Raw genomic sequence first — 14,637 nt, 5'->3', positions numbered from 1 at the left:
TGCAAATATTTCTTAAATATATACATGAATGTGTGTGTATTTATGCATACTAATTATACACAGTACACACACATATATTATGTAAACACAAACTTTTATTTTGCATGCGATTAATCTTTTGACAGCCCTAAAATATATATAAAAACTCTCAAATAATAAAAACTTCCCCCCATTCAATTAAATAGACCACCTTACTTTGTTGTGTGGCACATTTCAACTTATTTTAGTCTTTGATTGAACAGACGTTATACACATTATGTGTAGTTTTGAATTACATACTTCTATGATGTTATTAATACTACATCTTCAGCGTGTTTAATCCTCGCGCCGACTGACCGCATCCGCCCGCCTCCCGTTGGCCACGAGTGGGCGGGGCCTAGAGAGACACGTCATTACGCTACTCGTGTCACTGCTGAAGTGGGTGCTTGAACGCACCAGGTTAAATCCTTAACCAACGCAGGCGTCAAGCTAAGTAGATTGAAGAGAATTCAGCGCGATTGGTTTTTTGATAGCGCCACGCAGCCGGGAAACAGCAGGTGAGTAACGCGATTCCTGGGTTAAGTGCTGGCTCAGTGGGTGTCGTGGATCTCGAGGAGGAGATCGCGTTTTCCATCGGAAGTTGCTAAGTCAGAATTCCCCATCTAATACATACAGGTTGCTCCTCGGCCCTCGGTAACATTACCCGTGTTTGCTATCAGCTGGTCGTTGTAAACAGAACCTGATGTTTAAATGCGTTGCTCGTAGATGTGCGCTGACTACAGCACTGCGGTGTGTTAGTGAATGCGGTTCTCTATTTTTGGTCCGATTAGTCAAGATGTGACATTGCGGAAAGTCGTCATAAGGACTAGTGAACTTTCTCCATGTTCATTGCGTACTGGAACTTGCGTGTAAGTTACTTGAAGTCATATGACCACGAAATATATCATGTTAATCTGTGTTACGTCGTGATGTTTTTTAATGGTTGCTTTATACTTTTATTGATATTTTTTTATCATGGAAAACTGACTCATTAAAGCTACTCATTTGGGCTTTAAGGTGGAAACTTTTGGTTATTCCTCGCCAAACAACCTATAGTATATATATATACATGATATTCTGTTCTTCATATTGGGTCGTTGTTGTTTTGGTTGAAATCCTAAAGCAGATTTGGTAACTTGTCAAGCTCTGTTGTAAATCGGCTCAGATTTTGAAGCCCCAGATGTGGCGCCTGAATGATTACATGCAGCACTAGATTTAATGCCATAAAAAAATCAATTCTAGTTTTTTTTAATGGTATTTTGTAAACTGCGCAGCATGACAACATGTACAAGATTGAGTTTTGTTAATGGCTATTGAAGTTGGAAACTGTTTGTCGTTGTTTCCAGTGTTTAGCATGGAGCTTGTTTTGATTGAAGAGCCAGATAGTGCGAGAGAAGCACATTTTAATGTTGTCTGTCGTCTTTTATAAAATTTAGTAGGTTTTTTAACTATTTGGATAAAAAAAAAAAGAAGTTATTATGATGTGTAAAACTCTTGTGCTGCTGTTGAGGTAATATGGTTGGGTTTAATAATTTCCCACCAAAATAATATTTCCTTCAATTGTTAATGTTATGCGGATGATGTACAAATCTATTTGCCCATCAAAACAAATGACAAAGTTTCAATTTAGCCATTGCTTTAAAAATATGGTTGGATCAGATCTTCCTCTGTCTGTAAATAAATAAGACTGAGGTTGTTGTGTTTGGTAGTCCTGGGGATTTAAGTGCCTGTGTAAATGCTCTTGGTTCTTTGTTATTGTATATTTGTCCTTATACCAAGAATCTCGGTGTAATATTTGACAGTGCTTTTATATTTGTAAAACAGATTAGTTCTGTTTTAAAAGCAAGCTGAGACTGGTGTTGACAAAAGTCAAGCCCTACCTGGCGTGCAAGGTTTTTGAATGAGTAATTCATGCTTTTATTATGTATAGACTAGACTACTGTAACGCTTTATATGTTGGATTGGATCAGTCATCTCTCCATCGTCCAGAATGCAGCAGCTCGGCTCCTAACTGGGACTGAAAAGCGTGAGCACATTACCCCAGTTTTAGCCTCGCTCCACTGCTTTCCTGTACGCTTCAGGATTGATTAAGATTTTAAATGGGTCGACACCTTCTCATGCTTCTCGATGTTGTGAGATCCAGGTTAAAAAAAATAAAGGGGACAGAGCCTTCTCAGTGGCTCCTCCTAACCTCTGGGATAGTCTAGCCGTTCATATAAGAACAGCTCGGACTGCTGACATTTTCAAGTCGTTGCTGAAGACTCTCCTCCTGTATTCCTTAGCTTTCATTTTGAGAGTTGAGTTTTGATACTGTGACATTCTCTACTGTGTTTGTTTTGTTTATTTGTTTGTGTATCCTGACATTGTTGGGCACTTTGGTCAACTATGGTTGGTTTTAAATGTGCTATACAAATAAATTTGAACTTGAACTTAGTCACTCTTAAAAAATGCTGGGTTGTTTCAACCCAATTTTGGGTCAAATATGGACAAACCCAGCCGTTGGGTTAAATTTTTACATTACATTTTTAACCCAACAGCTGGGTTTGTCCATATTTGACCCAAAATTGGGTTGAAACAATCCAGCATTTTTTAGAGTGAAATGGAAGTGTTTTTTTTGGCTTTTAGTATGCATTACAGGGTTATCTATAAGCTAGTGTGCTCCAAAATAATGAAAATTAGCAAATATAAGATAAAAAACCAAACTATCGGGATTGGCAGATATCATTCTGAATAATCGGCTATCGGTGAAGAAATTTGGTATAGCTTCATCTCAATAAGTAAAGCAAGCCTATGTTTTTGAAGTGCACTGAACAACCCATTATTTCTCATATCTCCTTGAGTTTGAGTCTCTGCATACAGCGGACAATAAACGGTGTAGTCACATTTATATATAACACTTTATGCAATACAGATTGTTTCAAAGCAGCTTAGTACAAAACAGGAAAATAACAATATTAATGTTGTAAAATGAATCAATTATGCAACAAATTCATTTTTAGCTGTAACAAAGCAGCTCTATAGAATATTGTCATTATTCATTTCAGCTCAATTTAGTTCAATGTTCTTTCAATTCAGCTCAATTACAGTGTTAATGTTGCAAAGTTAATCAATTATGGAACGAGTTGAATTCAGCTATAAGCAGTTCCACAGAAGGATATAGAGTTATTATAAATATAATTTATTATTTACTAAATGCCTCATTCTATTCTATTGTCGAATCACTTCAGTTCGTAACAGTGTTGATGTTGCAAAGTGTCAATCTCAATTCAGTTCAATGTATGTTCTCGTCCAATACTCTCAGTGCAGTTTAATCGAATAATGTTAGTGAATATTAATTGTATTTTAAAACCCAGTGTTAAAGTGTCAGAGTTAGAGTTTAAAAAAAACTATAATATTATCTGCCCACCAAAATATGAGGCAATTTTTCATGTCAGATATACCGGTATGTCCACGGTGTGAGTTCCGAATTGAGGATATGTTTCTGATCTACTGTATTGTTATATTGCTGAAATGTACAGTAGTGGTTTGGACTCGTACCTGTTTACTGATTGCGTAGCCTAACCTGTTCTTTTTGAAATAGTCAATTGAAGTAGGCAAACAAAGTGTAACTTTTGTCTTTGTTTAAATGAAAACCTTTTTGAGGTTTCATTTGTGCTGTTTTTCATGCACTCATCTGCCCTGTTTATGACACACAGTGGAGCAAAAAAGAATAATACTGTTGCTGAATACAAAAACACACAAACAGAGATCATAGGTCCCAGAAAACCTTTTTACAGATCCACAATCCATTATATACCAGCGAGAGTCTAATAATCACACAGGTGGACTTTTGCCAGTAAATGGATTAGATGGATTAGGATTAAATGCATGTCTGTGAATGTTACATTTGGTGAGATCTGAGAAAAAGTCATTTCTGGTACTTGTTAGGGATCAAATCCAATTACTTTACAATAACTGTAATCCATTACTTTGCCCCTCTGATGGTGATAAATATGGAGGACGAGTGGAAAAAGTCATGCGACTGAAACTATGGCTTTGAAAGCTCGCAGTTATCCTGGAATCACTTTGATAATGAAAACACATTTAAGTACAAGATGTGCAGTGCCAATCTACATAACATTATAATGAGAACACTATTGCAATAGATTGTTGTAAAAAATTGTTGCCCGTGTTTTTAGCATTGTTGTTACAAGAACATATCCACAATGGTCGTGAAAGACCTTTCATATTCTGACTAGCATGCTCCAGTTCATTCATTATCGTCATAATGCTCATACCCCCCCCCCCCCCCCCCCCCCCAATGAATCCAAAGCTTTATCGTTTAGCTGGGCTGTCCAGTACTTATTATATATATAAATGCCAAAAATGGCCATCCCTAATTTGAATTGTAAACATTTAATCTCACATGAAAACGTCTCATATTGGTGCTAAGACATCCAAGCAACTTTTATATTATTATTTTAATTGTAACTAATAATAATAATGTTTAAGAAATGGTTGTAATTCACTTTGTAAAAAGTAATAGCCTACTTATAATACTGATACTTATGTCGTCTGGTGGAAAACTGCAAGGAGGCCGTCACGTTTCTGTGTTTATAAACTATTTTCAGTCCGGGGGAAATAGTGTAAACCACAAAAATATTGGAAAATCCCAAATGCTGCTGCGTTCTCAAATACATGTTATAAGTGGCTCAAACTCAAGCTGCACTTCTCTAATAAATGCAGTGCAGGAAGTTAAGTTTTTTACACAGCCTTTTGTGATTTGATAATCGCACTAAGTAGAGGTATACAATATATTGAGAGAGATATATTGGCAGCCGATATATTATAATAAAAAATAATTATTATAATTGCGTCAAATTAATTTCACTGATCTGTAGTTGTTAGTATTTGTGGTCCATGTGTGGTTATCATGTCACTTTATTTTTTGGGGGTTTATCTAAATCATTCATGATGATCTGCTGTACGTTCGGCTGCAAATTGCTATAATCAATCATTGTTTAAATCAATAATCGATTAATTGTTAACCATAAACTCTTAAATCCGAAGCTACTAACTCAAAATCACGGTACTTAACCTTTCTGACTCGTCCAATTTTCAGCATCAATTTTTCATCTTGCATCAAAATCCTGTCTATTCATTGTATGCATTTTAAATATAGAGTTGGTTTCTGTGTACCTAACATAAAAAGAGTTTAATATACAGGTTTATGGCTCTAAATAACTCCGTTCTTTTTTTATAAATATAGGATTTTTAATAAATCTATATTCATTGAGTCGAATCGAAATGGAATCGGAACATCTGAATCGATACCTAGCCCTACTTTTTATATATATAATGGCCTTAAATTGAAAGAAATACTCACTGTAACAAATCTGTATAGAGTAACATCTCTGTTTCACAGCAATAAACAAAAACGGAAACCTGCTGTTACATATTGCTGATGTGTGCAGTGTGAAATAAGCTTTACACTTTCAACTATACCAACATACCAATGGAACAAAATGTGTTGCATGAACACACAGTTACTGAAATGGCAAAAAGCAAGCCACATCCCTGCACTGTTTAAAACAGGCTGACATGTTTCTCTTTTCTTTCTTTCTTTCTTTCTTTCCAGAGACATTGCTGCCCCCCTTTCTTCCTCAAATATTTTTTATTTAATTTTCAATGTTTGTTGGAGAGGAAAAGTCCAAGTTTAGACAGACGGAAATTTCAGACCTACAATGAGCACATCAAAACCCAGTGGACTCAAAGCGCCCAGCAAGATTGGTAGACCAGCCAATGCGGGCGTCACGAAGACGACGACTTCTGCTGGTAAGGGCCATCCCATTTTATCATATATAAAATTGTATACAATATAACAATATGAATAATATTATTGCAAACTTCCTAATGTAGCCCAGCAGTGAATGACTATGTTTTGATTAGGAATGTAATATTCTGCATAATATGTATTATTTTATTACAATTGGGAAAAAAGCATCTGCTAAATTAACACATGTAAATGTCATTACTCCAAAGTGCAGTGTGTTGCGTATGCCATATGCTGTGGTTATTTCCAGAAAGATCATAAGAAAAGCATCAACAAGAACAGGCAATGCCACTTGCATTTAGTTCGTCGTCCAGTTTTTTTTATAATGTGCACCACTTTAAGATTCACTTTACTTGCATGTCATTTTAAATTTAATGTAACAAAGTCTTTCAAATAAAATGAAGGCTCAAGTGTTTAAAGGGCTTTTTGAGTAAACATACGATCCTGTTAAATGTTTAGGCAATTTTTTGCCCTAAATTGGATTAAACCTTCCCCAATTTGAGCTTTTATGGATTCTAATTTAATGGTTTAATTCAATTTACATTTTTATAATCAAAAAACATGTCTTAAATTTGATTCATGAAACTTTAACACTTTACTAATTTATTAATTTTTCTTTTTGACAATAATAGGGCCCTATGAAATGTTAAATTTTTTCAGACATTCTGTGTTGTCTGAAAAAATAACAAATGCTGCACACAAATAAAGTTCCCTTGGCCTCTGGAATTAAAATAGCCGCACATCATCACACACCCTTCACCATACCTAGAGATCGGCATTAGGTACTTTCCATAAGATCATCTCTCAATGCAAATCAAACCAGCTATTAGGCGAACTGAAATAAAACCATGGCAGTCTCTAGGTATGGTGAAGGGTGTGTGATGATGTGCGGCTATTTTAATTCCAGAGGCCAAGGGAACTTTATCAGGATGCATAGTATTTAAAGCCTTTAAAAATAAAAATCTGCCTGCCTCTATGGGAATTTAACATGGGGGTGTCCTGACGTATGCACCCTGTACTTTAAGGAAGAACATTTATTTATTTACGATACATTATTCATTCACAAAGAAAATTGGTGTCCGTAAAGGTTGGAGTTTTCCTCATTTTTTAATTAAGGCATTAAGATCAATTTACAAAAGATGATTTTTTTTTATTCCTCTTTTTAGGCCCCGTTTACACGAAGGGAAGACGCAGATATTTCCCTGCGGTTTGGCCTGTCATTTACACGAAACCCCCGTTTTTATCACAGAAAACAATTATTTCTAAAAACTCCTGCCTAAGTGGAGATTTCTGAAAACGCCGGTTATATGTTGTCGTGTCAACTGGGAGAAACGGGGTTTTAGGTTCTCTCTTGTCGATTCTGAGGATTCTGATTGGCTTGCATGGCTTTATCCTTCTCCCTACACTGCCGCCCATAGGTTTGGCATAGTTATGATGGCGCTTGACGGTGTATTTATGCGGGTTGTGTGCACAATGTTATTATTGAAAACGGAGGGGGGGAAATATTCGTTTCTCTAAATACCCGGCTATGTGTAAATGTGGCCTTAGTCAACTTTAGCATGGGTGTGTTCACTTATGCTAAGCACTGTGAGTGTGTGTATGTATATATATACACACACACACACTCACACAAACACACACACACAATTTCTTCAAGTTAAACCAGACCTTTATTTTGACTTGTTGTTGTGAAGACCTTTGAGTTTTTGTGGCTGCATCCAAAATCACAAATTCTTGAGTTATTTTGAATACGTAATTACTTTTACGACCACTAATAAAGTACCTTCTATATAGTAAGAAAGAATGTAATTCTTCTTTAATTTCCCAACTGGGATCAATAAAGTACTACTACTATTAATCCGGACATACTACATTCACCATGCCATCACTATCATGTGACCAGTATCATTTGTCGCTTCAGTGTCATTCATAAATTCTCCCGTGGCCTCATGGGATAGTATGCACACTTCAGAATGTCTCGGGAAGTATTAAGCTGTCTGTGTACTTTTTGCCTACTCTTTAACCCTCTGAGGACTAAGCCCTTTTTGGTCCGTTTTCTCTATTTTTACATTTGGGCTTATGTAAACCATATGTAATGGAGATGGAACACCATGTGTTTGGTATCTATGGATTCAGAAGACCCTAAGCTAACATAATCATGCATGTAATGTGTTTATAAAGGAAGTATGAGTGAAAAATGTACAATAATCGAGAGAATTTCAAAAACGAAAATTAGATTTTTGTCATTTATTACTGAAAATCACCCCTCACACAACAATAATGAACAGTTATTGAACCAAAAAAATATTTGTCAAACCCTTTGCTTGACAGCCACTTGTAATTGTTTAATCAAATGTTTTAAGAACAATGAAATAAGGAACTTTTTTTACAAACAGTCCCAGGCGTGAAAAAGCGTCTGCTTCGAACTAAATGAGAACTGCTTGCTCTGAAGAACAGACACACTCACAACCTGGCAGATTTACTTTCCACTAACTGTTCCAGAGCTTGTTCTGCCGTAAATCTTACTGCTAGCCATCATAACAGTGCTAAAACAATACAATAATAATGCTATTTAAGTTATTCTGTCTCTCTCTTATATAGATCTCTGTGCGCTCTGTAATACTCCGCTCCGTTCGCTATCTGTCTCATTCTCCGTCCACATGACGCTGTTTGTTTGTACATGTTGAAGGCTACAGAGTCCTCTGATTGGCTAGAATACGTCATGGTAACCTTCCTCTGATTGGGTAAAAAAAAAAAAATCCTCCCAGCGGCAATTTTTCCATTGGTGGAGTTTGCCTAACAACATCGATTTCATTGGCCTTTTTATGCAGTGGTATTGCGCAACAGCGAAGTGTGTGTCTAATACAAACGGGACATCACTGTTTTCAGCGGAATCTGAGGAAGACGGCAAAAAAGACCGCACCTCTCTATCATTAATAGTTTTGAAGATAATTGCACATTTGTAAAAGTATGCCATTTTGGGCGGTACCGCCCAATTCGTCCCCAGAGGGTTAATGAGTACTGTAAAATCAGGCATACTAATCTTGTCACATATGTTTTTTCACTTACTATAAAGTAGGGAAGTTTGCGATTTCGGATGCAGCCTGTATGTGTGTGATATGACAATAGTTATTTATCAAATGAATACAAATTTGATAAAAAATCAATGTTTATAGCATGCACAGTCTACATACTACATACTGTATGCTGTAGTAGTTTGGAATTCTGAACAAAGCCTATTTTGTTTCTTCCTTTTGAACAGGTGCTTCAAAACCAACTCAAAATGACAAATACTCAGCCGAAGCCCAAGATGCAGGCGAGCAATACAAGATGGGGGACCGTGTCTGGGTTAATGGCAACAAACCAGGCGTCGTTCAGTTTTTAGGAGAGACTCAGTTTGCTCCGGGCCAATGGGCTGGCATTGTGCTTGATGAACCAATTGGGAAAAATGATGGTTCGGTGTCTGGTGTGCGCTATTTTGAGTGTGAAGCGTTAAAGGGTATTTTCACACGTCCCTCGAAGCTTTCACGCACTGAAGGTGAGGCGGATGACACAACGACGGCCCCTCCGTCTCGTGCCGGGTCACCCACTCCCTCTAATGCATCAGTATCGGCTTCAGCCCAGAAACCAGCCTCACCCACTAAAACATCTGCACCTACCTCAGATCTGGTGCGGTCCAAAAGCGAATCTGTGTCAAATCTGTCCGAGTCCGGGTCGGTCAAGAAAGGTGAACGGGAGCTGAAGATCAATGATCGAGTGCTGGTGAGTGTGTTGTGATGAGCATTATTGTGTGTCAAGTTAGGATAATTCAAGGTTCTCAAGATGGTCAGACTCGCTTTTCCATAATAGTGACTGTAAGTTGTTGTGCATTACACTGATTGCATGTATTTGGAATGAGGAATGCATGCGGACGGACATGCCAAGTTCTGAAAACTACCCTTAGTTTAACTACCCTTTAAGTTCCCTTAAAGGGGTAGAATTAGGATTTCCTGATAATTTACTTACCCCCATGTCATCCAAGATGTTTGTCTTTCTTCAGTTGAAAAGAAATTGAGGTTTTAGGAAAACATTCCATGATTATTCTCCATCAACGGAGATCAACGGGTTGAAGGTCCAAATTGCAGTTTCAATGCAGCTTCAAAGGTTCACCTTTTTTCTGTCACGGCACACTTTTGATATGTAAAAAAAATCCAACGGCACACGACTATCACATTAAGGGTGTTCTCTGTCAATTCTCTGTCTTACCCCTTCCCCTTCCCCTTAGTTTTGCACTTTCATGTGAGAGTAAGGGCTATCCCAATTCTCGTTTTGATCAAGGTCTACCACTTCTCCTTAGCCCTTCCCCTCAATCAAAACGAGAATTGGGATAGCCCTTACTCTCACGTGAACGTGCAAAACTAAGGGGAAGGGGTAAGACAGATAATAGGGATTCACCCTAAGCACTAAAATATAACAAAATTGCACAAACATGCATTGTAATGATTCAAATGGCATATAATATTTAAAGTAGACTGTACTCAGTGAAACTTGAGCTTGTTTTGATGAACACAAATATGATATCCTTTCTGGAATTGATGACAACGACACACAGAGCTCTTGGTCAACTGCTCTTAATCTTTCTCTGTTTTTGTTCTTAATATATGTCAGACTAGAAAAGCTGAGCTCACATAGGTAAGTTATGGAAAATGATAGCAAGACTGAGATGACTGGATACTCTTTGGCCGCAGTCAACCAGAAACTTTCCAAAGACAGGTCACTGAATTAAATTTTTAAACCACGGTCCTGTCTTATTTCGGCAAGTTGCTCTTGTTGCCGCAATGACAATCCATTTGCGTTGTCCATTGCAGCTGAGCTAAATGGGTCTCGCACCCAGTCAAAGGCTTCGGATGAAGTTGAGGGGAAATAATAAGAGAGAGTTTTTAGATGCTTAAAAATGACCTCACATAGGCCTCGTTTACACTGTCAGTGAAATGTGACCCAATTCTGATTTATTTTGCTAATTTGTGACACAGATCGGATGTGTTCTATGACCGTGTAAACAGGAAAAAACGCATGCATCCGGATATTTCGAGATCGGTTTCAGGCCTCGTTCATATATGGAAATAAATCAGAAATAAATCAGATATGTGCCAATGCTACTGTCATGTAAACAGGCAGATCGGATTTTCTGAGGCATTAGGAGAGAGGGGGTAAAATCTCTGCGTGGCAGGGGCAGCTGCCACTCGACCCGTCACCGTTATATGCGCCTGCCTCGGGACCTTACACAACATATAAGGTGTTTTTTAAACAAAACGCAGCGCGTATCCCCTGTAGCTAGCGGGCAAGAACGGACTGCACAATAGGTCAATATTCACCATTAACTAAACGCTTTTCACCTGCCTCACAGCTACGAGACCCTCCGACTGATGCATATGATCAAATAGACAGTTAGACATGTATCCCGCGTTTACTTTTACCTTCTATCTACCTATTTGCCACCTTACTTTCTGCCGTTTTAATCCGGAGCGCGAGTCTTGACACCTAATAAGCGTCGCTCCTGCCTCTTCTCTCACTGTTTAAATCTACCAGACAATCAATTTGATGCACGTGTGCAAACAGGCAGTAAAATACTGCTCTTATTTGCCTAGTTATCTTACGTTTTATTCACTCTTTTTGTTCATAATTTGGCTCCTACTAAGCGTCGCGCCAGACACAACCTAACGGTCACGTCTGCCTCAAGATCTCTCACTGTTTACATGTACCAGACACTCCAATTGATGCACATGTGCAAACAGACTGTAAAATACTGCTACCGTTGAAGCAATAAAGTCTGATAGTCTTCTGCACCCATCTCCTTACATAAGGTGGCGATGGCGAATAAATGGCTTTTCAAGGTCTAGTTTTTATAAAGTTGACAATCCGCAGTGCACTGTCCAGCACATCCGACAGCTCCTTTAGTAATTTCTTGACAACAAGTGCCTCGCGATGCAAAAAAACAGTGCGTGACCATGACACTTGGATTTTTCTCTTTGCCCATGCTGACGAATCCCTTCGTAGGCCTGGTCATGGATGCTGCTCTATCGGTACACACACTTACAGTTTTCCCATTTTAGTCCTTGTTCAACATATTCGGATGTCACCTGTAAATTCTCTCTTCGCAATCGCCATCCAGAAAGCGCACGTTTGCCAACAGCTGAGCCTGTCCACTTAAGTCTGTTGATTCATCAACCTGAAGTGCAAATTTTCCACTAGTAATGATTTTTTCCAGTACAAGTTCAGCGGACATATCATCAATACGTCTGGCGATTGAATTGTTTAAAATGGGCAACAGCATCTTGACCCAACATTGTTCTTCGCTTTGCGTGCCGGCAGAATTAATGACTCCGCGACTGTATGCGGCTTTATTGACTTTGCCTCAGGAAAAACTTTGAAAAAACTTTGCTAGTTTACCTCAGCAACTAGCTATAGCTTCAAGCGCTTTTTCAGACACCGTGGTACTCTTTCTCATCAATGTTTCTGTTTCTCCATTTATTCCCTCAAATGCACAGAATAGTTTCTTTTCCAATGAGTGATGGGTGTTTTGTTCGGAGATGGCATTAAAGCTTATATATTTTTTGTAAAAGGCGTTTGACTTGGTCTTTGCTAGGTTGGTACTTCCTCCTATGTCACTTGTGGTTAAAAGTGTATAAATATATGTATTTTTTTTAAAATAAAATGACAGATCGTTTTATTAGATAAGACCCTTTTTCCTCGACTGGGATCGTGTAGAGCCTTTGAAGCTGCATTGAAATTTGGACCTTCAACCCGTTGATAATCGTTGAAGTCACTATATGGAGAAAAATCCTGGAATGTTTTCCTCAAAAACCTTCATTTCTTTTTGATTGAAGAAAGAAAGACATAAACATCCTGGATGACATGGAGGGGAGTAAATTATCAGGAAATTTTCATTCTGATGTGAATTAATCCTTTAATGTAAACGGAAGCTCAAGCATGTTTGCTTGAAGTGCAAGAACCAATGAGGTTCATTCTCGTGTGTCGCACAGCACATTTGAGCACGTTTACATTAACTAAGGGTAGTTTTCAGAACTTGGCATGTCCTGCAGTGCACTATTCTCCATTTAAAACTATTTTGAACAGCATTTTACAAGTTATTTTGTACTTATTCATGCAACTTTTTTGCAAATTCATGCAAACTCATTTGTCACACCACAGGACCATTCAAAATGAACTAGTAAAGACAAAAAAAAGTTTGTAATATTTTCTTAGATGCCTGTATTTGTAATGCATTATAGGGTATTCTTAAGAAATTATAATGCATATGCAGTTCCTTATAAAAAAAAAACGTATTTTGTATCTTTAAAAAAATAATCGTGACAACTTGACTATTTGAGAGTATGATGATTTACAATTCAAGACGAGCACCATGTTATTATATCCACTTAAAGTGATAGTTTACCCATCCTTCATGTCGTTCCAAACTCGTAAGACTTTCGTTCATCTTCAGAATACAAATGAAAATCTTTTGATGAAATATGAAAGCTTTCTGTCCCTTCATTGACCGCTATGCAACTACCACTTTTTTACACTTCAAAAAGTTTATAAAGAGTTCGTAAAACTAATATCTAATTGTAGCGGTTTAGTCCAAATTTTCTGAAGAGACTCGATCGCTTTATATGATGAACCGATTTAATTCAGGCTTTTATTCACATTTAAACTTTGATCAGCGAACATAAACAGAAGCTCAGCCGAACGCGAGAACAAACCTCATTGGTTCCACATCAAGAGAACATGCTTGAGCTTCTGTTTACCACAACTGATGTGTGAGTTGATGAATGTTAATATGTGGATAAAAGCCTAGATTAAATATATGTAGTAGTGTATATGAAATAGAGTGAAGCTGCTGTTATAAATATTCCATAAGCACTGTTCAGGAATCCTGTGTATCTTCACATATTTTAGGTTGCTGGCTCGAAAGCTGGCGTAGTGCGTTTCTTAGGCGAAACCGATTTTGCCAAGGGTGAGTGGTGTGGAGTTGAGCTGGACGAGCCCTTGGGAAAGAACGATGGTGCTGTGGCTGGAACCAGGTAGTGTGTCCTGCTCTTGCATTAGTAAAGGTAGATTGTCTAGAAAGAACGTTAGGAGTTTTACATGGCTGGATTTGTGTCGTCAGGTATTTCCAGTGTCAGCCCAAGTATGGCCTCTTTGCACCAGTGCACAAGGTGACCCGTATAGGCTTTCCCTCCACTACCCCAGCGAAGGCAAAGACCACAGTGAGGAAGACGGTGACCACACCAGGAGGATTGAAACGCAGCCCTAGTGCCTCCTCCATCAGCTCCATGAGCTCGGTGGCCTCTTCTGCTAGTTGCAAGCCAAGCCGGACAGGACTGGTGAGTTACAAATACCACCTCACATGCATACCATACCTATTTTTGGTTACATATTTTGTCCCTGTTAAGCATGCTAAAGCTGTGTAATGTTTGGGATACTAACAGCACCGAAATGGAATTGAAAAATTGTTTCCCAAAATGGGTTTTGCCATCAGTTTTTATTTTATTTTTTTATTGTTTGACAAACTCAATCGATTGAGCCAGTCGACAATTCAAGTCGCTTAAACAAATAAAGCAAAGTTTTGATATCAAATTCATTGAACAATCTCAATATTTTAGTGTGCAGCATTTCAGGGAAACCATCGTACGAATGGCTTGCTTTTTACCCAATTGAGACTTGTTATAAAATGCACCAGATATAATAAGCAAGCAGAATTCAGCGTTTTTAGTTTTCTCGGATCTGCATGAACAGGGATCATTTTGATTTACGTGAAAAACACA

At 38.0% G+C, this 14,637-nt stretch overlaps 1 protein-coding gene across 3 annotated transcripts in view; it reads left to right on the top strand.

Moving 5' to 3' along the window:
• Window positions 1-324: 324 nt before the first annotated feature.
• The window catches only part of clip1a (CAP-GLY domain containing linker protein 1a), a 55,204-nt gene continuing 40,891 nt past the window's right edge, over window positions 325-14,637 (top strand). For 2 of the 3 annotated variants that reach the window (XM_079608122.1, XM_079608120.1), the window contains exons 1-5: window positions 400-536; window positions 5,636-5,832; window positions 9,093-9,592; window positions 13,769-13,893; window positions 13,980-14,196. In XM_079608122.1, the coding sequence (XP_079464248.1) occupies window positions 5,742-5,832; window positions 9,093-9,592; window positions 13,769-13,893; window positions 13,980-14,196 (933 nt within the window). In that variant the 5' untranslated portion in view covers window positions 400-536; window positions 5,636-5,741. Of the gene's footprint in view, window positions 537-5,635; window positions 5,833-9,092; window positions 9,593-13,768; window positions 13,894-13,979; window positions 14,197-14,637 lie in introns of all 3 variants that reach the window. The other variant, XM_079608121.1, reaches the window with a different exon arrangement.

Source organism: Phoxinus phoxinus (assembly GCF_949152265.1).
Source record: "Phoxinus phoxinus genome assembly, chromosome: 3".
Classification (NCBI taxonomy): domain Eukaryota; kingdom Metazoa; phylum Chordata; class Actinopteri; order Cypriniformes; family Leuciscidae; genus Phoxinus; species Phoxinus phoxinus.
This window is presented reverse-complemented; position numbering and strand designations above follow the sequence as displayed.